At 40.5% G+C, this 25161-nt stretch overlaps 1 protein-coding gene across 2 annotated transcripts in view; it reads left to right on the forward strand.

Moving 5' to 3' along the window:
- ATAD2B (ATPase family AAA domain containing 2B) overlaps positions 1 to 25161 on the forward strand; it is a 170917-nt gene that overhangs the window by 103021 nt on the left and 42735 nt on the right. Inside the window, exons 19-23 of one of the 2 annotated variants that reach the window (XM_074947518.1) lie at positions 5557 to 5742; positions 6660 to 6795; positions 7111 to 7307; positions 10141 to 10300; positions 21413 to 21535. In XM_074947518.1, coding sequence (XP_074803619.1) covers positions 5557 to 5742; positions 6660 to 6795; positions 7111 to 7307; positions 10141 to 10300; positions 21413 to 21535 — 802 coding nt within the window. The remainder of the gene's footprint in view (positions 1 to 5556; positions 5743 to 6659; positions 6796 to 7110; positions 7308 to 10140; positions 10301 to 21412; positions 21536 to 25161) is intronic. The other variant, XM_074947519.1, reaches the window with a different exon arrangement.

The following is a 25161-nucleotide window of genomic DNA, read 5'->3' on the forward strand; positions in this document are numbered from 1 at the left end:
ATAATCAAAAGTTATGGTGTATTCTTGATGTCCGTTTGTTTGATTTTTGTCACAAATGAGGAGAAAATATTTGACTGATCCTGGAGATTTGCAGTCTTGCATCAGGTGAGAACAAAACTGCAATAAGAAAAGGAGTACTTGTGGCACCTTAGAGACTAACCAATTTATTTGAGCATAAGCTTTCGTGAGCTACAGCTCACTTCATCGGATGCATACAACTGCAATAGTGGGTTTATGTCTAGCATGCAAAAGAAGATAAGTTTTCATAGAAAATTTGTAGAGCTGAGGTTGAAGGAAGTGGAGCATGAGACTGACCACAAATGAGTTTGAAAGATGCAATTTTGAGGGATTTAAGAAGGCTAAATTCTCCTATACTGCCTATTCTTGCCAAAGGAAGAAGACTTGCAAGGGACTGTTAGAATGGACTTCCATCTTCATGTGCCGTCACAACTGCATTATAGCCATGCAGTACCTTGTAACTTCTGAGGAAAACTGGTTTCTATAGGTTTGTTTGAACTGTGTGTGCACAGAAATCTGTTTTCGTTGACAAGGAAATAAACACATAAAAGTATTCATGAAAGCTTTTTAAAATAGTCGGATTTATTATTTACATCCTATGTTCCTAAAAAGTCTGAGAGTCACTGTTTGGGAGTTTGGGTTAATAGTATTCAGTTGACACCTTATTCATCTGTCTGAAAAGAAGATTGAGGAGGAGATAGATATGAAGGAGAGGATACTGAGATTAAGAAAGGACTTGAGAAGTGAATAGGGCAGAGTGTGGGTGGGGGTAAAGGTATATGGAGTGAGGACCCACTAGTATGGAAGATGTGCACCTACAATATGATGTGATCGTAAATGTATTTTTATGAGATAACCCAGAACTGGAGAACATGACTTTTCTTGAAATCTTTCATTACAAATATTATTCATTCTTATAAGAAGCATAAAAATCAAGTCTAATTACTAAAATATTTTTATGGCTTAAGAATACTGTTTTTTCATTGAGAGTTGCTTATGCCTGATTCCATTTTATATCTAGATCTATGCAAGACAAAAAATTGCTTAAAAGTATTAAGGTTAATGTTAAAAGTGTATTAGTAACACACGGGTAAAATATCATGTAATTTTTTTAATCCTAAATTTACTCCTATGTACTCTCAGCCTTAACTCTGTTTTTAACATTTTTTTTCTTGGAATTTCCTTGTCTTTTACAAATTTAAAATTTCATATATGATCTTTAAACCTGAAACCCAAAGGGAATGGTATCATGCAATATTTCTGATGATTTGAAAATATATAGTATCTATCTTAAATATTTTGTTGTAATTTTAACTGTTAAGGGCAGATCTTTTGCTATGCCAGAATATACAGGCCAGTTATTTTGCTGTGCTGGAGCAACACAAAGCAACTAAGGTGTTCAGGTGAATGACTTTTAATTTGCAGTTGATTTATTGATTAGAATACTGGATTAGTGTGCCTACGGTTATGTGAAGGGAAGGCAGTCCCTGGGTCCCAATACCTCTGTGCTGTATGGGCCTGCGCTAATGGATGTGCTTGTAAATTCTCAGAAAAGTCATTCTATACTCAGTAGGGCTGTCAGTTAATCATAGTTAACTCAAGTGATTAACTCAAAACAAATTAACTCGATTAAAAAAATTAATCACGATTAATCGCAGTTTTAATTGCACTGTTAAACAGTAATAGAATACCAATTGAAATTTATTATAAATATTTTTGGATGTTTTTCTGCATTTTCAAATATATTGATTTCAATTACAACACAGAATACAAAGTGTACAGTGCTCACTTTATATTATTTTTGATTACAAATATTTGCACTGTAAAAAGATAAACAAAAGAAATTGTATTTTTCAGTTCACCTCAACAAGTACTGTAGTGCAGTCTCTTTATCGTGAAAGTGCAACTTACAAATGTAGATTTTTTTTTTTGCACTCAAAAACAAAACAGTGCAAAATTTTAGAGCATAGATGTCCACTCAGTCCTACTTCTTGTTCAGTCAATTGCTCAGACAAGCAAGTTTGTTTACATATATGGGAGATAATGCTTCCTGTTTCTGAAAGTGAAAACAGGAATTCACATGGCACCTTTGTACTGGCATTGCAAGGTATTTTCATGCCAGATATGATGAACACTTGTATACCCCTTCATGCTTTGGCCGCCATTCCAGAAGACATGTTTCCATGCTGATGACACTTGTTAAAAAAAATAATGCTGTGACAGAGTTCTAGGTAGGAAACCCTGAGTCAGCACTCTGTTCAAAGCAGCTCCAATCAGGCATAGCAGATTGGAGCTGATGAGACAGAGCTGTGCCTAGTTAGTGGGTGGGCCAAGGCAGAAAGGCTAATTAAGCCGTTAGCCAGAGCCCACACATAGGCACAGGAAGGAAGTGAAAAGGAGGGAAAGCAGGCAGTGAGAGAGAGAGATTGCTCTCCCCCTGCTTATAAAGGCGCAAGGTATTCTGTGAAGGTGGTGGGATGCAAATTGCACAGGGTGCTGAACCAGCTTTGTTGACTGAGACAGATGCAGGACCAAGGAGGCCCTGTTACAAATGCGTTAATTAAATTTGTGACTGAACTCCTTGGGGGAGAATTCTATGTCTCCTGCTCTGTGGTTTTACCCGCATGCTGCCATATATTTTGTTAGGTTTCAGAGTAACAGCCGTGTTAGTCTGTTTGTGTTATGGCAGCCTCGGCTGATGACCCAGCTCGTGTTGTTCAATTTAAGAACACTTTAACTGCAGAGTAGACAAAAGCAAAGAAGTTACCAATGTGAGATTTCTAAAGATAGCTACAGCACTCGACCCAAGGTTTAAGAATCTGAAGTGCCTTCCAAAATCTGAGATGGGTGAGGTGTAGCACATGCTGTCAGAAGTCTTAAAAGAGCAACACTTCAATGCAGAAACTACAAAATCTGAACCCCCCAAAAAGAAAATCAACCTTCTGTTGGTGGCATCTGATTCAGATGATGAAAATGAACATGCGTTGGTCCGCACTGCTTTGGATCATTATCGAGCAGAACCCATCATGAGCATGGAAACGTCCTCTGGAATGGTGGACAAAGCATGAAGGGGCATACAAATGCTTAGCATACCTGCCATGTAAATACCTTGCAATGTCAGTACAACAGTACCATGTGAATGCCTGTTGTCGCTTTCAGGTGATTTAAATAAGAAACGGATAGCATTATGTCCTATAAATATAAACAAACTTGTTAGTCTTAACAATTGGCTGAACATGAAGTAGGACTGATTGGACTTATCGGCTCTAAATTTTATATTGTTTTTGAATGCAGTTATGTAAATAAAAATTCTGCATTTTTAAATTGCACTAAAGAGATTGCACTACAGTACTTGTGTGAGGTGAATTGAAAAATACTATTTTTGTTTTTTAACAGTGCAAATATTTGTAATCAAATAATATAAAGTGAGCACTGTACACTTTGTATTCTGTGTTGTAATTGAAATCAATATATTTGAAAATGTAGAAAACACCCAAAATATTTAAATAAATGGTATTTTATTGTTTAACAGTGTGATTAAAACTGCAATGAATTGCGATTATTTTTTTAATCGCGTGATTAATCGCAATTTTTTTTATTGTTTGACAGCCCTAATACTCAGTAAATGCTGTAAATTTGGGGAGGTACAAGAGGCACTGTATTTTTCATACTTAACAAAGGGATTGAATTTATGAAAATGGGGGAAAAAAAGAATTGAAGCATGTGTTGAGAGAAACTCATACCAAAAATTGCATATTATTTGTAAACAGATACCAGAAATAAGAGTGAGTTGAATTTTAAGGCTGCTGATCTTGACAATATAAATTTAGTAGTTTTAAACCTTAATTTACACATGCCAATTAAGGCAGATAAAAATGGTAGACAGAATCACTGGAAGGCCACTGAAGTCTTTCACCTGTCTTATAGTAGGAATTTTCTGTTTTGTTGCAAATATTGTGTGTTACACACACACGTGCACATACACACACGCACATACACATTCTTTTCATTGAACAATCTGTGTTCTGTGCACACATTATCAGTTTAGTGTGTGGCTGGAGTCCCATAATGCTGTTAACAAGCAGCTGTGTGGAAGAGAAGCTTCGCAGAGTTATCACAAACAATTTATGTTGTGGTAACGTGTGCTAGCTTTATTTTTAACATTACATTCAACACCTAAAAGAGGGCATGGCTGGAAGAAGTAAACAAGTAAGGCCAAAGTTCAGATTCAAAGCTGTAATGTTGTAAAAAAGGAATGGCATCCTTCTCTCTCTCTCTCTCTCTCTCTCTCTCTCTCCTGATTGGAGTCAAACTTAGGACCAGAAAGACAATCCTTAAGTTTCAGAGTAACAGCCGTGTTAGTCTGTATTCGCAAAAAGAAAAGGAGGACTTGTGGCACCTTAGAGACTAACCAATTTATTTGAGCATGAGCTGTTGTTAGCTACAGCTCACTTCGGTGTAGCTCACGAAAGCTTATGCTCAAATAAATTGGTTAGTCTCTAAGGTGCCACAAGTCCTCCTTTTCTTTTTGTGAATCCTTAAGTTGTCATTCTTTTCTATAAGTGTTTTGGGCAAACTGAATGGAATCAATAGTAATCACCAGGAAGGAGTTGAAGAGTTTGTAGCAGTTATTGTGGGCAGTACAGCTCAATTTGAGTTCTTGAGGAATCTGCCACCAGAAATAAAATGAACGTTTAAAAGAAAATTACAAATAGGTACGACCTTGTACCTAAAATAAGCTGGATTATTTCTTGCTCTACTATCATAATGATGTCAGAATATCTGGGCTGCCAGAAGACAAAGGGAAGTGGTAATTGAGTTGAGTTTTTATGTAGTCATAGAGTTGGATATAGAGGGTGAAATTTTGAGGTGTAACAGATACTGAACACTGGCTCTCCTATGAGGAAAAAATAGCAGGCCATGGGGAATAATAGCAAAGCTGCTAAAATTCTAAGATAAACAAACCCGAAACTTAAAGTTAATTAATTAAAATGTTTCCTTACTCTTGAAAAATGTCAGTCCTCCTGTCAAACATTCTATTTGGTTAACCACCAGCAACCAACTCAGTGCACTGTATTTGCAAGTGTCTGAACCAAAACAAAGCTGCTTAATGGACCCAATATAATGCTTACGAATCTTAAGCTGGTGTGACCTTTCATCTTGTATTTGTTGTGACATTTCATATTTTTCTCTTCTGCTGCAAAATGTGGTACAGTTTAACTTTCCATGTGGTTTGCTTGTTGGTTCTTTGTTATAATAGATTATTAAAATAGGGTGTTGACTTGTAGCTGTATTGGATGGCATTGCATACTGGCTTAAAGTAATTCGATGAAGCAAACAATATATTCAAATTCAAATATATATATTCAATATAACAAAAACTTGAATGGGAAGCATTTTTATTGTAATTTGAGGTAATTAAGCTGATGAGAGGATGTCTTTTGAAGGCACCACTTAAGCCCATAACAGTTTTCATTTTTTACTGTGTGTCGTAATACTTAATTTCTGATTTTAAATGCTAGTGTTTCTCTTTACTAGATCTTTCGTGAAGCTCGAAGAACTGTACCAAGTATTGTTTACATGCCTCATATTGGTGACTGGTGGGAAGCTGTCAGTGAAACTGTGAGAGCTACTTTTCTAACTTTGCTGCAAGACATACCGTCATTTTCTCCTATATTTCTGCTGTCTACCTCTGAAACCATGTATAGTGAATTACCTGAAGAGGTGAGTGTTAAATATTTTTTGAGAGTGGAAGCATTACCAATGTGTGTCTTTTAAGAATATAGAACACTTTAATGTAGAACAGTTGTATATAACCAGAACTTTATGCTCTAGTTCTTATAATTTACTTAAAAATATCTCACATTGAAATTGCTAAATTAATTTTATTTCAGCTCTAAAATTGCCTTACATGAAGTCTAAGGTTAGTTCATATGTACTAATTCTTGCAATCATTATCTTTGCACAATAAACATCCGAAAGAACAAACTTGGAATCCTTTTGTCTTTATTTGAAGTGACAATATTTTCTCTGCAACTAAGAATGATCTCCATCTTCTTTGATCTCCATAAAGGAGCTCCTGCTATTCTAGACTGTGTGTTAGATTTTGCTCTGTTACACTGGTATAATTCCAGAAAAACCCATTGAAGTCAGTGGAGTTAGTCTGGATTATACTGCAGTGTAAGAAAGAGTAGAATTTGACTCAGCGACTACAGTGTAGCTTTAGTTGTTTTAAAACTTAAGGTATTCATACAATTTTTTTTCTAAGTTCTTTTCTCTTTCTCCTCCTCCTATCATTGCAGTAACAACTATTGCTGCACTGCCCCTTTAACTTACAGGTTATGGAAACTTGAATAACAATTCCAGATTATTCATTTTCCTTGTTTCAGAGTAACAGCCATGTTAGTCTGTATTCGCAAAAAGAAAAGGAGTAATTGTGGCACCTTAGAGACTAACCAATTTATTTGAGCATAAGCTTTCGTGAGACGTTGTGCTTCTTTGGAAACAGTTTGGTAACTTCTCAAGTACGGCCAGTTTGCGTCTTTTGAAAAGTTGATCCTCTGTGTTTAAAATATACATTGATCAAATAGTTCAAGAACATGTTAAATCCTTTGACTCTTCATGACGTTGTTTTCTTGCAGGTGAAGTGTATCTTTAGAATCCAGTATGAAGAGGTTTTTTATATTCAAAGACCAAGTGAAGAAGACAGACTGAGATTTTTCCAGGAGTTAATTCTTAATCAGGCATCAATGCACCCCCCCAAAAGGAAACAGGCTGGTAAGCTTCTTTACAATAAAGCCACAGTAGTGCGAGAATCTGTTTGAATAAAGTTTTGTACTGTAAAATGTTTTTCTTTTTAATGGTTTTGGGAAATGCAGTTAGGGTCATTAACAACTGACAGTTTATCAGTGTGCAGAACTGGCATGTTTCTATTATACTGAGTGAGATGGGGAGGAGTTTAAATGGTCAAGTTCGAAAAGTGGGAAGGAAAATGGGAAATCCCCCCCTTGCATTGTGCAAGTCCAGAAAGGGGTAATCCTGCAATGCCCTCTTACAAATACTTTCTGACTTTTTCCTGCTTTTTTTCCCTAGCTCTTTGTGCTCTGGAAGTTCTTCCTCTTGCATTACCCTCTCCTCCCCGTCAGCTGTCAGAAACAGAAAAGCAACGAATGGAGGACCAGGAGGAGAACACATTGAGAGAACTGCGGTTGTTTCTCAGGGATGTTACCAAGAGGCTGGCTACAGACAAACGCTTTAACATCTTCAGCAAACCGGTGGATATTGAAGAGGTCTTGTTTCAGTAATGTGCAAAAAATGAAGTTGAACCTATTAGAAAAAAAATTATTATTAATTAAAAAGGGCGTGAATAAATTACTATCCCAGATATCCTTGATATCCATGACCTAGCCAATTCTGCCTATCTGTAATCCACTGGTGGCTTAGTCATAACCTTCTGTACCACAGTGAGAGTGATCAGAAGCATATTTTTGGACACACTACTGGTTCAGCAAAAAAACTTGTATTACTCTAGCCCAGGGATCGGCAACCTTTGGCATGCGGCACATCCGGGAAAGCTGCTGGTGGGCCTGGATGGCTTGTTTACCTGCAGCGTCCACAGGTTCGGCCGATCGCAGCTCCCACTAGCCACGGTTCGCTGTCTCAGGCCAATGGGAGCTGCGGGAAGCGGCGACCAGCACATCGCTCGGCCCGTGCCGCTTCCCGCAGTGCCCATTGGCCTGGGACAGCGAACCACGGCCAGTGGGAGCTGCGATCGGCTGAACCTGCGGACGCTGCAGGTAAACAAACCGTCTCGGCCCACCAGCGGCTTTCCCTGACGTGCCGTGTGCTAAATGTTGCCGATCCCTGCTCTAGCTGGTACTAGTCGAAGTGCTTTTCCACTCTGAAAATCAGCATTATAAAAATGGTAGCACCTTATTCATCAAATCTGCTGCCAGGATGTATTTGGAATTAATTGTATTTGCATTCTTTAGTTGCCAAAAACTAGCTTTTACTGTTTTTTATTCCTGTAGAGCCAACATTGTGATGAAAAAGTGAATTGTGTTCTATTCTTTATTGAAGAGTAACAGAAATGTTTACTAAGATTGAATATTTCTCTGAAAGCTATATTCTAGGAATTATTCAGGGAAGTTCTGGAGTTTGTGTTACACAGAAGGTCAGATTAAATGATTGTAATGGTCCCTTTTGACCTTAGAATCTATGAATCTATAAGTTCCAGTTATTTATGAATGTGAAGACCCACTGAAAGACATAATTGGAAGACAGTAGGGTTGCAGTTGTAACTGAGGGCATCATTTGGCCTGCAAGTCTATTACTGTGCTGGTGTGTGAAAAGGAAAGAGCGTAGCTTGGCTTTCAGATAGAATACTAACTTTGTAGGGATGGCAGTAAGAAAAAAACACTTTTCTACTTCCAGTTGGAACATTTGTTCTGTAAGTCATTGAGAGACCATAAAAATGGGACCCTGCAATGTCATTTTTAGTGTAATTTTTTACAGCAGAGCTGCACTTTAAATTACATGCAGAGTTAACAAGCATTATGTGAGGCCCCATCCAGTCGTCCTCCAGCTTCAAGCCAGATTCAATATTTGAACATTATTTGTGACTTAACTTGTTTATGTTAAAGGACTATGAACAATTCTCTTCAACTATGCAGAAGGAATATTGCCATCTTCATTTTATAGATGGGGAACTGACACAGATGAGATTTAGTGATTTGCTAAAGGGTTATGCAAAATCTGTGACAATGCTAGGAATTAATCCCAGATCTCTCAAGTCCCAGTCCCTAATGCCTTAACCAGAAGACCTCCCTTTCTTATTTAACTGATCTGCTATATAAATTTTGCAGTTTCACATGAAGATTCTATTACTAGTGGTGATACACTTGCTAGAAAAAATACAGGTTGACTTTTAGATCCCAGGATGAATTAACAGGGCCTCTATTTAGAAAAATATCATTCTACTTGTAAACTGGACAGTTTACATCTGGGGATGCCATTTTCACTGCCTGTTTAGAATAGAAAATGCACTTTAAATATACATTTAAGCATTTAGCCAGTAGCTAGGTATTATATATGATGTTGATGTATGGTCTTAATCTAAGATTTATGTTGTGATTATATTTTTTGTTACATTTTCTAAAAATGCACATTTACCTGGTTAATCAAAAATTCTTCCTCTGGAGCCATTACAGTTTGATCGAAATGTATTTCATTTTTTGGCAACCATCACCTTAATATATGGGTGATTTTAAAATATTCAGGACTACACAAACACTCAGGCCTACCTACATGTGAAATTGATTGTAATCTTAATTACATTGAAGCACTCATGCAGAAGCATACTTTGTTTTAATCAGAGCAAAGAATAAATAATAAATACATACTAACTGTAGCTCACTGAGATATGTATAGCTCTGTTGGGGTCTTCTCTTGCCAAGAGTTAACCCCTCATCATACAATTAATTCAGTTAAATACCTTTCACTCTACCTGGAGGGCTGCTGAACCCATGATGAGGTGCACCATAGAAGGCAGTGAACTCCACTGACAAGGGGCCTTCTTCTGAGAATGCCCTGCTACAAAGTCCATATAATACTTATAGTGGCGAAATTTAGATTTGGTGTTCATACAGATTACTATTGCAAATGTTTTGCAGAAAATTATTTTTAAAGGTTAATGATTTGACGACCTAAATAACAAAAAAGGCTTACCTACAAAATGGAGAAACAGTTTCACAGTTCTCCTTTGTGTGGGGGTTGGCCCACTATTTTTCATGTTCAGGACAATGTTAAAATATCTTCAGTGTATATAATAAAAAGAAGCTTTAATTGCAGCACCAATTTAGTTTGCTGTGAAAATTAGATGTATCAGTGAATCTCTGAAGGAACTATAACTTTAGCAGTCTAACACCAGCACTATAATTTCAATTTCTTTGTTTAAAATGTTTGAATTAAAGATGTATTGAAAATGAGAATGATCAAAATGTTGAGCTGGCACATTTCTTAATTAGTGCTAAGTATGCTGCATGAATATGTGTATAATGTGGGAAAGTGTGCCGATGAAATGCATAAGGCCCTGTGTCACTTCAGTATGCTGTTTGATTGTAGGTTTCAGATTATCTTGAAGTTATCAAAGAACCAATGGACCTGTCAACAGTAATAACCAAAATTGATAAACACAACTATTTGACTGCCAAGGATTTCCTAACAGATATTGATCTCATCTGTAGCAATGCATTGGAATATAATCCAGACAAAGACCCTGGAGGTAAGGAAATATTTAGTTTTGGCCTACCTAAACTTGAAAAATAGTTGTTTAATCATGTGTATGATTATTATTCAGGCATCTAAGCAAACTTCATACTGTGTTATAAATTAGCTAAATAAGTGATTTTGTTCCTTGAAGGTCAATGCTTTTAATAGTCTTGAGACTCTTAAGTGGACAGTTAGAATATAAGTGAAGCATTCTAGGAACTATGTGGTGCAGTGAGTGTGCAGGAACTAGTAAGCAAAGTAGGGCTAAAGCACTTAACATTCACTTCTGGTAAATTGGGTTCCAATTCTGAGTAGGTCCTAAGTGAAAATGAATTTGGTAGTTGCTTCTTGGTCTTCAGGGGACATCTGTCCACATAATAAAACCATCACATAATTTGGCAGAGTTATATGGAGAATCCTGCACAGCACCTTGCGGTGCTATGCATTTGCCTCCAGCTATGATCCTTCCTACCAAATTCATCCACTAAATTAAGAACTCACCACTGGGGCTGGAGGAAGGAGCAGGACTAATCCCAAACAAAGAGGTCTGTTTTAGTTGATTAGGGAAGAATTGTCTTGCAAATGTATTTAAGTGGCAGTTTATCATGTGGCTGTTTCCAATTTAAAAAAAAACTACAAGAGGACATTAGTGTGAAGGCTGTCCACCTGCAGATATGGGAAATGTCATGCTCTGTATTTGTTGTAAAAGATGCATTATTGTGCATTGGGAAGATGGATGTTGCTAAATAAGCTTTTGATCTGACAGCTTCCAAAAGCTCAAGTCAGGTTTTAAAATGAAAAAGAAAATGCCCCTTTAAAGCATTAGTTAGTACAGTGTGATGAATGGAAAACTGACCCTATCATCAAATGAAGACAGTGAATTAAAAGGTTTTCATTAAATACCATGAGACAAAAGAAGAAATAGTTCTTTGAGTGGTTGCAGGTATGTTCCACTCAGGTATGCATGTGCCCAGAGCACCAAAGCCAGAAAAGTTTGCCTAGCAGTAACCATGGGGCAGTACTTGTGCCCTTTCTTTATGGCCCGTCACATGACTATTAAGGCACTGCTGCTCTGACCCTCCCTTCCCTCCCACCCCAATTCCTTCTCACTGCCCGTGGCTAGAGTTGGAGTTTCAGTGTGGTGTTTCTTCACCCTGATTTTGTATTTCATTCTTCTGAAATTTTGTTGTAAATAGTCGCAATAGTTAGTTATCTAGTAGTGCCTTAGTTAGCAAAGTTAGGTTGAGTAGCTATTTTTTTTTCGCAGGTGGAATGTCTTCACCAGGATTTAAGCTCTGTCTGGCATGTGGGGTGACTGTTCCTAATAGTGATCCTCATGTGTAGTGTTTAGAGAGGGGCACATTAAGGAAAGGTACTTTATTTGCAAATCATTTAAGAATGCAGGTGGCAGGGGACTTGAGGCTCAAGCAGTACCTGATGCAGCATGCCATGAGTCCTGGTTGGCACCAGGCACAGTATTGGCTCCTCGGCCACCATCATAACCATAGCAAGACGATGTTCCTCTGTTAGACTCTGAGGCCTCCTCTAGAGGAAGAGGGATCATTCACCTCCCTTGGGCCTCTGAGAAAAGGACCTATAAAATAGACGGTAGCCACTCCAGACCTTGGAGAGAGTCCTCCTCTGCCAGAATCTGTGCAGACTGGCACCTTGACTCCTCAGGTACACGTGATGGAACTGGGCCTTCTACCTGCTCACTAATACTGAGGCAACATTAATTTGGGGCTGTCCTGTCGACTCTGGCTCTGTCCATGGGATGTCTGCTGAGTCTGGTACCAGTGTCCAGTCCTCTGGCATATCAGGCAATGTCAGATGTGCATTGCTTTTTGGATCCTCATTCTCCAATTGTCTGGGAATATTCAAGTGCTGCGACTTTATCAACAACGATGGCACTGTGTAGGTTAATTACACTGGTGTCTCTGCGACCAGCACCACCCTCAACAGTGCCTATCACGTTGAGTACGTAATTGAGGCTGGCACTGGTACCAGTGCTGAGGGATTTGTTAGCACAGCAGTCATCTTTGGCACCAATAGTAGTCATAGTGTAGACTGTGTCATTGGTATCAGTACCGACGCCAGCGTCTGTGCTTCTTTTGGCATTGGTACCAAATGAGAGTTCATTGCCCTTGCCAGTCCTTCAGGTCACCGACTTCTGTCAGCCTTGGGACTGATGCAACCAACACATTGGACCTCTGATGAGGCTGGACTCTGTCTTGCTCTGCCAGGGGTTGCTCCCCCATTACCTCTGGATGATTTTGGGGATTCATCATAGTCGAGCTTGACATCCTCCCTCCCAGTCTAAAGGGCAATTGAGAACCCCTTTCTCATCCTGACCACGACTGTCCCCGCAGCAGACACAGGAGCTCTTGGCCCAGTGCCTAGTGGCCACTGATGCCTTATCCCTATCCACAGTGGCCTGGGAATCCATAGGATGTTCCTTATTTCTTAAGGTCCTGACCTTCAACCCACTTCTGGGCAAGAGCACCCAACCCATCCATGGCATCACCTCCCCAGCCACCCACATTGCAGATTCAGATGGAGGACACTACCTCAGAACCCTTGCAGGGTCTGGTACTGCACCCAGGGAGGCCAGTGACCTCTCTTCCTTCATCTTCGTCATCACCAGATGACACCATGGTAGCAGATGCTTCCTCTCCAGTGCTGAACACTTCTGGGCACAGGAGGACCTCCTTAGATGATTGGCATTGGCCTTAGATATACAGGCTGAATTGTGCAGGAAAACACTCACAAGTTAGTGGATATTTTTAAGTCCTAGAACCTTGAGAGAGTAGCTCTCCCTGTTAACAATGCACTATTGGAACGTGCTGAGGCTTTGTGGAACACCCCAACATCTTTGACATCTATGAGAAGGCATATGGACAATCATTATGTATTTATGTAGGGATTCAAGTGTTTTTATTTGCATCCTGCCCCTAAGTTGCTTGTCATGACAGTAGCCAATGAGAGGTCGCATCAAGGGAGGTACAAGTCCACTCCCAAGGACAAAGAATTTGGATCTCCTGGGCAGGAAAATGTATTCAGCCTCCTCCTTACAAATGCAAATTGCAAACCAGTAGGTGCCGCTATTCAAATGTAAGGCATTTCTCCAGGATCTTTGTTACTGATGAAGATTCTGTCTAGCTGGTTTGATTGAAATTAATCATTCAGTGCTGTTCCTTGGAAAAATTGGAACCTAGGATACAAATCTTATATGCATCAACAGTGCACTTACTACTTAGGCCAGTTGGATTTCGAGGTGAAGTAATTTCCTGGAATTTCCATGTACAGTTTGCAGATAGTGTTTGGGACTGTGGAGACTTGGATAATTGCATAACCAGTTAATAGGTAGGAGTTGTTCCTAATGGCAAAAATCTGATACTGTAGGGTCAGATTTAATGTACTTAATCTCATTTCATTCCCTAGGAATAGTTGGAGTGTAACAGAATGTGTTGGCCCCTTCAAAACCAGGCACCACCAGCACAAGTGTCACTGGAGGCTCAGCGCTTCAGTATTCGGAAACGTAATCTGCGGAGGTCCTGGGAATTGTAGTATGGGGGTTCAGATGACTAAGTGACCCTTATGACTGAGGTCAGGTGGGTTCAGGACTGAATATAGTGCAACGGTGGGAGAGTCCAGGGCAGGAGGAATGCCCCCTTCTCCGACCCCTTTGACATCAGGGCTGAAGGGACTGTTGTGTCTGGCAAAGAGCTGAAATAATCATGCCTGGGGGAAGGGCTATGGTCCAACATGAGGTAGGGTGGGAGACTGTTTTGTTGACCTTTTAGTTATATGAGGAAGGGGACAGTACTTATGACCTAATTGGCAGGCCAAGTCACTTCAACTCACCAGAACTGCTTGAAAACTACAGACCAGAAGGAAACCAAGGGGGAAACGGAGGCAATAACCACGTCCCTCTACTAGAGGGGGAGAAGCTGCTTTTACATCTGGCTTGATTCTGTTTTTATCCATTCATTTTCCTTGGGTGACAACTTTCCATTTAAGATTAGTGCTCCATACCAAGCACCCCTGAAGTTACATAACATCCATTAGCGTTATTTCAGAGATTCTCCCTTTTGTGAGATACCTCAATGTTGGTTCAAGAACTTGTTCATTAATTTATATTGGTCATTGTCTGTTCCAAGAGCTAACTTCTCTAGTCAGAGCATTCCCTTAGAAGGTTGCTGGTCACACTATACTTCATGTAAAATAGAGCTGTATAGCTGCTATTTTTCTTTTCTTGAGACAGTGTTGGGACTTACCATGTTATTCAACTGTACTCCCCAGTAGTTAAATGGGAACACTTGCTGGTTTAATAGTTCAGAAGCAGATTTAACTATTCCATGTTTCCAGTTTTGGGTAGGAATTCCAAACTGGTAGTTTTTCTATGAGTTCCTGTGCATGTGGATCCCACTCATGGTGCACAGATGCCTTCTGGACAGGAGTCAGATGTTTTTATCAGGAGAGTCCACCAAGAGTTGCACATGCACCCTTCACACCTCTCCACTGCCTTCCGTGGATATAAAGTACATCGTGTCCCTGTTCGCTACTCAATATCTTCTAATAGCCCCCCTGCTGAGAGTTGGAACAATTTAGTGTCCTCCTTAGCATAGATAGCTCTGTTGGTGTTTGTTTTCTTTGTGAATATTTTTCTTTTATTATTTAGGATAGTTATTTAGAATTGTGTTCGCATATTGGAAAAAAAAATTAGGTTAGTACTGTTAGTTAGCCCATGAACTGTTACATTACTGTCAAGGGCCTTTATGCAGGAACATCATTCGCTAGGCTTCAAGTCATGTCCGTCATGTTGGAAGATAAATCCCCTCATGGATAGACACAATGCTTGTTTGTTTTGTTTAGGTGAGAAACAGATTCCTTTAAAGTGTGCCATTTGCTGGGCCTTGAGGAAGTGCACTCAAAAATCTTCAGAGTACATACTAAGACTCTTTCTAATGGAGAAGTCTGTGAGATTACAGTTGGACTTTGACATGCCACAGCTGCAGGATTTTTAGTGTTGATGCTGAAGATCCAGCCTGAAAGTGCCTTGGAGATGAGGGAGGTAACTCTGAGCTCTGTACCCCCTAAGAAGCATCTTTCTTCTCACAAGAGCTCTGAAACTTGGCAGGTGAAGAGGTCAGACACCCCTGCTGCCATGGATGTAAAAACCATTCTTCCAGACCACTTCTAGGCCTCTATCCCATTCCTTAGTTCCATGCAACAGGAAAGTGGAATTACAGATACAGAGGAATCCACTTAAGGTGGCATCAGGCAAACTGGCACTGAGAACGAATGCAGCACTGGAGAGTCAAGTCTTCACACTGGCTTTGCATTTAAAGATGTCCCTAAAGTAATCTTTGGCATGAGGTCACTTGGTATTGAAGCTACATCATACCCTGACATGTGCCAAAGCTCCGGTATGGGGGTGACTGCACTCTAACTCCTTGGCACCAGGTCAGAGGACATCTAAGACTACGAGGTCAACTCCTATGGTACCGAGATTATCAACCCCTGATGAGGAGTGAATACTACCTATGATACCAAGCTCAACACCCTCCACGCACGATACAAGGAATGTTATTGGCTGTCTCTTTTAGGGACACATCTGACATAAGAGTGACTCTTGAACTGGGACTCATTTATTAGAATATTCTCCTTTGTTGGCTAGATCAGTCTCCACCAGAACAACCCAGAATGTCTGTCATTTAAAGATATATTGCTGGGTCCCCAAGTTCAGGGTCATACAAAGCCATCTTCTCTATAATGGATGGTGGCACCTTCCAGCTCAGCTCCCTTCTTGGAGGATTTTTCACCTTCTCCTCTTCATCTTCTCAGGCATCTAGCAAGCAGCAGTTTCTGGAACCTCAGTCACCTTCTCCGACTCCTTCAGGAGAAAGGGAGTACAGTAGCACCTCAGAGTTACGAACACCTCAGGAATGGGGGTTGTTCCTAACGCTGAAATGTTAGTAACTATGAACAAAACATTATGGTTGTTCTTTCAAAAGTTTACAATTGAACATTGATTTAGTACTGCTTTTGAAGCTTTACTATGCAAAAGAAAAAACGTGTTTTCCCTTTATTTTTTAGTAGTTTACATTTAACACAGTACTGTACTGTATTTGCGTCCCCCCCCCCTTTTTTTTTTGTCTCTGCTGCTGCCTGATTGTGTACTTCCGGTTCCAAATGAGGTATATGGTTGACTGATCAGTTCGTAACTCTGGGGTTCGTAACTCTGGGGTTCTTGGGCTAATGTGCCCTACCTGTATGGATTCTAGCCTTGGCCATACAGGCCTGGCTGGCCTCAACACTGAAGAACCCCAAGCCATCATTCAGCTTCTCTGAAGGAACCTTCATTTTAATTGTGTCAGAAAAGCCCTCAGGGACTTGTTCCTTCCCCTGTACCTCAAGTGGCTGTGAAGTTTCAACAGCCTGTCTCTGAAGAGGAGGATGGAGGAGTGCAGGATGACACTTCTCCACTCTAAGTTTTCTTATCATCTTCACTGGACAAAACCATGATCTCCTACATTCCTAAAATAATGGATGATTTTAAGATGAATCAAGAGCTTGTAAAGAGAGTAGAAGAGGCTCTGGAAGCTTCCTTGGACCTGGTACAGGAGAAAACCTACAAGCTATTTCATATCCTGCAACCAGCTGCACAGAGCAGAATAGTCCTCCCAATTAATAAGAGAATCCTCCAGCCAGTGGAGTATTTGTGGGCCATCACCCACAATCTCACAGCAATCTCAGAAGGGTGAATGAAAATACCAGTTCTCCCCTTAGGGATCTGAATATTTCTATTCATTTCTGATGCAGTGTTGGAATGACTATTTATTTATGCAGGGTATTACAACTACATTAATTTAACCATAAGTTCCTTATTAAATCCAAAGACCAAATGGTACTTATACAATAGCTATATACATTCCTAAAAAGCCTAAATTATAAGCAATTTACTAATCCAAACAGTAACAAAATATTTATAAGCATTCGATCAAGATACTTACAAACAGGCTAAGCTCAAGGGTTTAGACCCACAATGGTCCGCTCTAGCTTTGGTCATATGGTTTATCTGTGTCAAGACTCTCTAAGGAAGTGCAGACTACAGTGCAAGACTTGAAGTTTAATGGGAAGGACATGTTCAGTCCAAAGACAGACAAAAAGTTGCACTCCAAGGATTCTTGGACCATGGTCGGATTTTTGGGCCTTTACATCCCAAATTTTAGAAAAAAGTATTATAAATCCCAGTTCTCTTCTAGGCAGAAATGCTAATCAACTACTTCATCTTTTTAACCATCAGAAACAATCAAGCCAGTTGAGAAAAAGAGAGAGGTTCCAAAAGAGAAAAACAGCCTTGTCCTCTACTATCCAACCATCTCAGTCACAGAAGCAATAATTTTGATGCTTTGGTTGGGTATATGGCACAGAACAACATGGATCTGTATCCCTCTCTCTTGCCCCTCCTCCTGTTTTGGTTCTTGCCTCTCTTCGCGGATGTCTGGACTGCAATAACATCAGACTGTTGGGTCTTGTAGGTAATCCAAGAGGGACATACCCTCCAATTTCGTACCTTCCCCCATCCCTTTTCAAGAAATAATGTCACATGAGTCTCATGCACCAAGAAATACATTCTCTACTGGAACTGGGTGTGATAGAGCCTCAACTGTTAGCCTTCAGAGAGAGGATTTTATTCCCCTTATTTTCTTGTTCTAAAGAAGAAAGGAGCTGGTGACCCATACTAAATCTCTGGCTCCTCAGATAACCAGTGTCAAATTTCACCTGGTGACTCTTGCATCCACCATACCCTCTTTAGATGACACGTACTGGTTCAGTACCCTCAACTTGCCTGGCACATATTTTCATGTGCCAATACATCCATTGCACAGGAAGTTTCTTTGCTTTCTGATGATGGATGACCACTATTAGTTCAGGGTCCTCCCGTTTGGCCTCTAAGCTGCACCTTGAGTTTTTACAAAATGTCTGTCAGTAGTAACCACCTGTCTGCAATTTCAGTGTGTTTACTGCACCCATTACTGTCTGTGTATGTGGATCCCACAATTCCTCCATCCCCGCAGCTCAGGGATTCTTCATGGGATGCCGGGTGGGGAAGGAACCTCAGTGCTGGGTGGGATTGGTTCACCCTTATGCCCTTAGAAGGGAGCATGAGGGCATGAAAGATACATGTGTGACCCTTGTTGGGCACTACCAATCTTCCAAACTGTGCAGGGGCACCAGAGCACCATGTGCAGGATCCACATGCTTAGAACATCTCAAAGAACAGTTACTATAAGGTAAACAACCCTTCTTTTCTCATATCCTCTCCGTAGTTGTTACAAGTCTCTGTGGAGTATGTGATTTGCTGTGCCCGTATAAGTCACCTTTATGACAGCATAACTGCATAGTCACTGAAGCTTTTACTGGTATAACTATTCTGGTAGAATATCACACCCCTAGTTAAAATAGTTATACCATTGAAACTTTAAAGTGTTGAGATAAGAACCCAACCAAAATCCTAGATCTGAAAACCCTGGACTTTGGAGAAGCTTTTATCTGGGGCCAACATTTTGTTGTTGTTTTGGAACCATCTCTGCTGTTGTTAGATCATCTTTAGTCTCTTTCCCACTTAAAACAAAGAATGCATTCATACTGTTGTGTGAACTCAACAGGGCATAAAACAAAATACTTTATAACCATACTTTGCCAAAAACCTCCAGGCTTGCTCTTAAAATCTTTCTGCAGCTATGAGTAACTTAAAAAATGATAAAGGTAGTTAAAGGAATGTAAAATCGTACCTCCTTCCCTACCATAAAGTGAATACATCCTTAATATACAGTCTCTGTTACCTTTGCATCCCAAATTCATGAACTTGGGACTATTTTGTAGGAAGTGATTCTAGGGGCATGCAGAAGTATAGCTCTAACACCCTTTTTTTGGTCAAGCTCCAGCAACCTGCTTCATTCTCTAGAAAATTAACTATTTTTATGTTTATATTGTAATAGTACTTAGAATGTACTAATAATTTCCCATTTGCAGAAGTTAGTCTCCGCTATTGACTGATTGTACTAGTCCTTCTAGTACTTTCAGCTTATTGCTATACAGTGATGATTTTATCCACATGATATATCACCGAGGCTATCTCCACTACTCTCCTGCCATTACTCATCAACTATGAAGCACCAATAGTGGTAGCCGGAGAGAATAGCAGCGTAGACAAGGTATAGGAGATTTTTTCACTGTCCTCTAATCCTAGGTGACATGATGGTAAAAAAATTAATTAAAATAAATAAAAAACAAAAATTAAAAAATAGGTGTCCTGTCAACACTAGCAACAGTCTCATTGTTGCCATCACTGTAAGGGTGATAATGCAATGGTGGGAGACTTCCCAAAGAAGTGTAGATAGTGCCTAAGAGACCAGGATAATGAGTTTTCTCTACTTTGGCTTTTGACTGAGCAAATTCTCTCTCTGCCACAAAAATCACTACTTTAAAAGATCTAAATAATGCTTAGTGTATTTTGCTTGGTATCCTTAATTGCGCTCTCATGCTCTTCTAATGAGTGTCTGTAGTGATTCTTAAAGTTGGATTAAATGTGTTAATTGCACGATAATATAATTTAGCCATTAGTATTTAATGTTTGCGGTTGAAATAATTATGCCATTCAGAAAAAGTAATTCAAGATGGATTATCGGCAATCTAGTTTGTACTAAAAACAAAGAAATAACTGGATAGAAAATGGTGTTGGGCATTTAGCTGAGTGGAACATATCCCACAATGCTGTTTCTCCCCAGTGCAGTTTTACCTATTACGTCTCTGCTCATTTTCCGGCTAACTAATGTTGGAGTGCTGTCTAGTCTACATTTGAAACTAGTGGAAACGAGTAATCTCTTGAGAAATATCCTTTCACTTTTAATACTTGGGGCTCCAATTTGGCCAGTGAAGTTTCCTTGGTGCCATGTCCCCCAGATCCAACTGAATACACAGCAATCCTCTGCAGACTTACTTTCTGCCAGTTAAGTTCATAATGTTAAAGCCACCAAAGAAGCAAACATCAATATCATCAGCATAATAGTCAGTTAAGCACAACCTTGAGTCTGTTACAATATGATCTTTATTATACAAATAAAAAGGCAACCATAATCTGAAGCAAAAAAGCAGGTGGGTGACGTAGAAGACTACTAAAAATCTTAATATTATTGATACTAGATTCTGGAAGTTTTTTTATACAGCAGATTCAGGAATAAATGACTTTTCCAGATTTTTCATATAAAACAGAGGTTTCCATAATCCCTTGTGATTTTTAAGTGTTTTAAACTAAATAGACAAGTAGTACTCACTTCAGTAACCCACTCTGCAAACTGATTTCTTGGTTTGTTTGTCACTGAAGATCAGTTCATTGAGGTGGCAGCAGGCCCTGTGTGAACGATGTCATAGGAGAATACCACAGTATTCTCTGGTCTAATTTCAGGGACTCTGTACTATCTTGTAGCAGGCAAGGCCACTTATAATTGTTCAGTGGTACTTTTTCCCCTTCTGCTTCTCTGATGAGGATTCCTGGTGATGCAGGCTTTGTGATCCCATAGCATATCTGCTTGGAAATCACAGGAAGTAGAACTTAACACTTTGTTGCATAGGTTCTTCTTTTGTGGACCAAGCTTGACAAATTTTAGGCATCACTTTCTACTATGACGTAAATTAATCTATTTAGGATTGTGGAAGCCCACCTCTTGTCGTTGGAGAAACTCTACCAGTGATCAATTCAAAGCAATAATTTTCTACCTTAGAAAAATTCTGTATTGCCCAGTAGTTAAATTGTTTTTGAACTCATGTGATCCATATGCTAACTACTTATTTAAAAAAAAAGAAAAGGGGAGGAGGGGGAGGGGAACTGGAGTGCGACACATACTTCAGAGGCACTGGCTTTCAGACCTAATGTGATGGTGGTCTGTCTTCATTTATTTTCTTATTTGTTTGATTTGCTGGGTTTTTTTCTTCCATTTCAAGGTATGTATTGTTGTTGTAATATGTATATAATTAACATACATTAAAAACACACAGAGATACAAGAATGTGTATAAAATAAGTAAAACTAATGTCTTATATTAACTTTTTTTAATAGATAAAATAATTAGACACAGAGCTTGTACCTTGAAGGACACAGCACATGCCATAATTGCTGCAGAGCTGGATCCCGAATTTAATAAAATGTGTGAAGAAATCAAGGAAGCGAGACGAAAAAGAGGTACGTTTTGGACCTTTTAAGAAATATTTATTGTAATGCAAAATATCAGATAATGTAGTTAAATAAAAATAGGCAAAGTCAAAACTAAAAAATATAAACGTTTGTATAAAAATTTGAGAAGCTTAAAAGCTTAAGTGGGTGTACTAGGATGCCTGGCAGAGGAAAAAATTATTGATATAAAAAGTATTACTGAACATGGTGGAATAATGTAATACTTGGCTATAAACTATACAGAAAGGACAGATTAGGTGGAGCGTGGTTGGTGCTGTATCTAAAAAGTTTCCATAGGATCTGGTGGGATAAATATCCTGATTGGAGAGCATTGCAGTTGGATATATATGGATTCAGATCCCAGCTGCAAGAGTACAAATGTACCTCTGGATCAAGAAAAGAATACTGAGTGCACAATGTTGAGAGAGTTCAGACAGGCAGCAAAATCTAACAAAAAAACCAATAATGGGGACTTCACCTATCCACATATAACCTGGTCAAATGTCACAATGAGCAGAAAAGAAATTTCGTTAAATTTTAAATGAATGCTTCTTGAAACAACCTTCTAGAGCACATAGTAGTAGATGCTATTCTCAACATAGACCCAAGTGACCACAATATAATCACCATCTTACAGGGGAGGAAAGGTATCAAAAACTAACACAATGACACTAAACTTTAGAAAGGGCGTTTTCAGTAATCAATAAGCTAGTCAAAATAGCCCTAAAGTCAAAAGATAAGGAAATAAAGTTTAGATTTAGCATGGATGCTACTTAAGAAAACCATAGTTTCATAGATTCTAGGGCCAGAAGGCACCACTGTGATCATCTAGTCTGATGTCCCTAAATCTGATGTCCCTAAATTCCTGTTGGAATAGAGCATATTCTTTTTATAAATATCCAATAGAACCATAGTGTATCAGGGCTGAAAGGGATCTCAGGAGGTCATCTAGTCCAACCCCCTTCTCAAAGCTAACTAAATCCCCAACTAAATCATCCCAGCTAGGGCTTTGTCAAGCCTGACCTTAAAAACATCTAAGGAAGGAGATTCCACAGTCTCTGTAGGTAACCCATTCCAGTGCTTCACCACCCTCCTAATGAAAAAGTTTTTCCTAATATCCAATCTAAACCTCCCTGTAAGCATGTGGGACTCACCCCTATGGTGCCTCCTGCTGGTGTCCTGGGACTTAGCTCTACTTCCAGCCTTGGAGCGCCCTCTGCAGGCTGGTGTCCCACTTACGCCAGGCCCCCGTGTCCCTCCCGGACTGGTGTCCCTTGTACGCCAGGGTGCTGCCCCCTGGCAGTAACCCCTCACTTGCAGGGTCTCCCCACCCAGGGGAACCCCTATCCCCACCTCGCCTCAGTCTTTGGCTACTGCCCAGTCACTATCTAGCCCCTGTTCACTGGGGCTGACTGCAGTGTATAAGCCACTCATCACAGGCAAGGGTTTTTTTTGGACCTGCTGCCTCTGCCTACCTGCGGGCTGCCCCCTGCAACTCCAGTACCTAACTGGCCTTTGACTAGGCCACAGCCTGCGGGGTTTCCAGGCCGGAGCTCCCCAGCTCCCTTGGCCTTCCCCCAGCCCTGCTCCACTCTAGGCACTTGGTTAGGCTCCCCAGCAGCCAGGCCCTTCTCTCTCTACAGGCAGAGAGAGTCTGTTTGGACTCCTGGCTCCACAGCCTCTTATAGGGGCCAGCTGGGCCCCGATTGGGGCATGGCCCCAGCTGTTGCTGCCTTCCCCAATCAGCCCAGGCCTCTTGTAACCAGCCACACCCTTCTCCTGGGCTGTTCTAAGCCCCTCCGGGCAGGAGCGGGTATCTACTCCGCTACACTCCCAAACTGCAACTTGAGACCATTACTCCTTGTTCTGTCATCTGCTGCCACTGAGAACAGTCTAGATCCAGCCTCTTTTTGGAACCCCCTTTCAGGTAGTTGAAAGCAGCTATCAAATCCCCCCTCATTCTTCTCTTCTGCAGACTAAACAATTCCAGTTCCCTCAGCCTCTCCTCATAAGTCATGTGTTCCAGTCCCCTAATCATTTTTGTCGCCCTCCACTGGACTCTTTCCAATTTTTCCACATCCTTCTTGTAGTGTGGGGCCCAAAACTGGACACAGTACTCCAGATGAGGTCTCACCAGTGTTGAATAGAGGGGAACGATCACATCCCTCGATCTGCTGGCAATGCTCCTACTTACACAGCCCAAAATGCCGTTAGCCTTCTTGGCAACAGGGGCACACTGTTGACTCCTATCCAGCTTCTCATCCACCTTAACCCCTCTGTCCATTTCTGCAGAATTGCTGCCTAGCCACTCGGTCCCTAGTCTGTCGCAGTGCATGGGATTCTTCAGTCCTAAGTGCAGGACTCTGCACTTGTCCTTGTTGAACCTCATCAGATTTCTTTTGGCCCAATCCTCCAATTTGTCTAGGTCCCTCTGTATCCTATCCCTACCCTCCAGTGTATCTACCTCTCCTCCCAGTCTAGTGTCATCTGCAAACTTGCTGAGGGTGCAATCCACGCCATCCTCCAGCTCATTAATGAAGATATTGAACAAAACCGCCCGAGGACTGACCCTTGGGGCACTCTGTTTGATACCGGCTGCCAACTAGACATGGAGCCATTTATACTCGTTGAGCCCAATGATCTAGCCAGCTTTCTATCCACCTTATAGTCCATTCATCTACTTCTTTAACTTGCTGGTAAGAATACTGTGGGAGACCGTATCAAAAGCTTTGCTAAAGTCAAGGAATAAAACGTCTACTGCTTTCCCCTTGTCCTATGACGAGATAACTGCGTCTGTGAAGGCAATTAGGTTAGTCAGGCATGACTTGCCCTTGGTGAATCCATGCTGACTGTTCCTGATCACTTTCCTCTCCTCTAAGTGCTTCGGAATTGATTCCTTGAGGATCTGCTTCATGATTTTTCCAGGGACCAAGGTGAGGCTGACTGGCCTGTAGTTCCCCAGCTCCTCCTCCTTCCCCTTTTTAAAGATGTGCACTACGTTAGCCTTTTTCCAGTCATCTGGGGCCTCCCTGGATCACCATGATTTTTCAAAGATAATAGCCAATGGCTCTGCAATCACATCCGCCAACTCCTTTAGCACCCTCGGATGCAGCGCATCCGGTCCCATGGGCTTGTGCTCATCCAGCTTTTCTAAATAGTCCTGAACCACTTCTTTCTCCACAGAGGGCTGGTCACCTCCTCCACAGGCTGTGCTACCCAGTGGAGGAGCAGACCTTGTTCGTGAAGAGAGGCAAAAAAGCATTGAGTACATTAGCTTTTTCCACATCCTCTGTCACTAGGTTGCCTCCCTCATTCAGTAAGGGGCCCACATTTTCCTTGACTTTCTTCTTGTTGCTAACATACCTGAAGAAACCCTTGCTAGCTGCAACTCCAAGTGTGATTTGGCCTTCCTGATTTCACTCCTGCATGCCTGAGCAATATTTTTATACTCCTCCCTGGTCATTTGTCCAATCTTCCACTTCTTGTAATCTTCTTTTTTGTGTTTAAGATCAGCAAGGATTTCACTGCTAAGCCAAGCTGGTTGCTTGCCATATTTACTATTCTTTCTACACGTTGGGATGGTTTGTTCCTGCAACCTCAATAAGGATTCTTTAAAATACAGCCAGCTCTCCTGA

This window comes from Natator depressus, chromosome 3, assembly GCF_965152275.1.
Source record: "Natator depressus isolate rNatDep1 chromosome 3, rNatDep2.hap1, whole genome shotgun sequence".
NCBI classification, from domain to species: Eukaryota; Metazoa; Chordata; order Testudines; family Cheloniidae; genus Natator; species Natator depressus.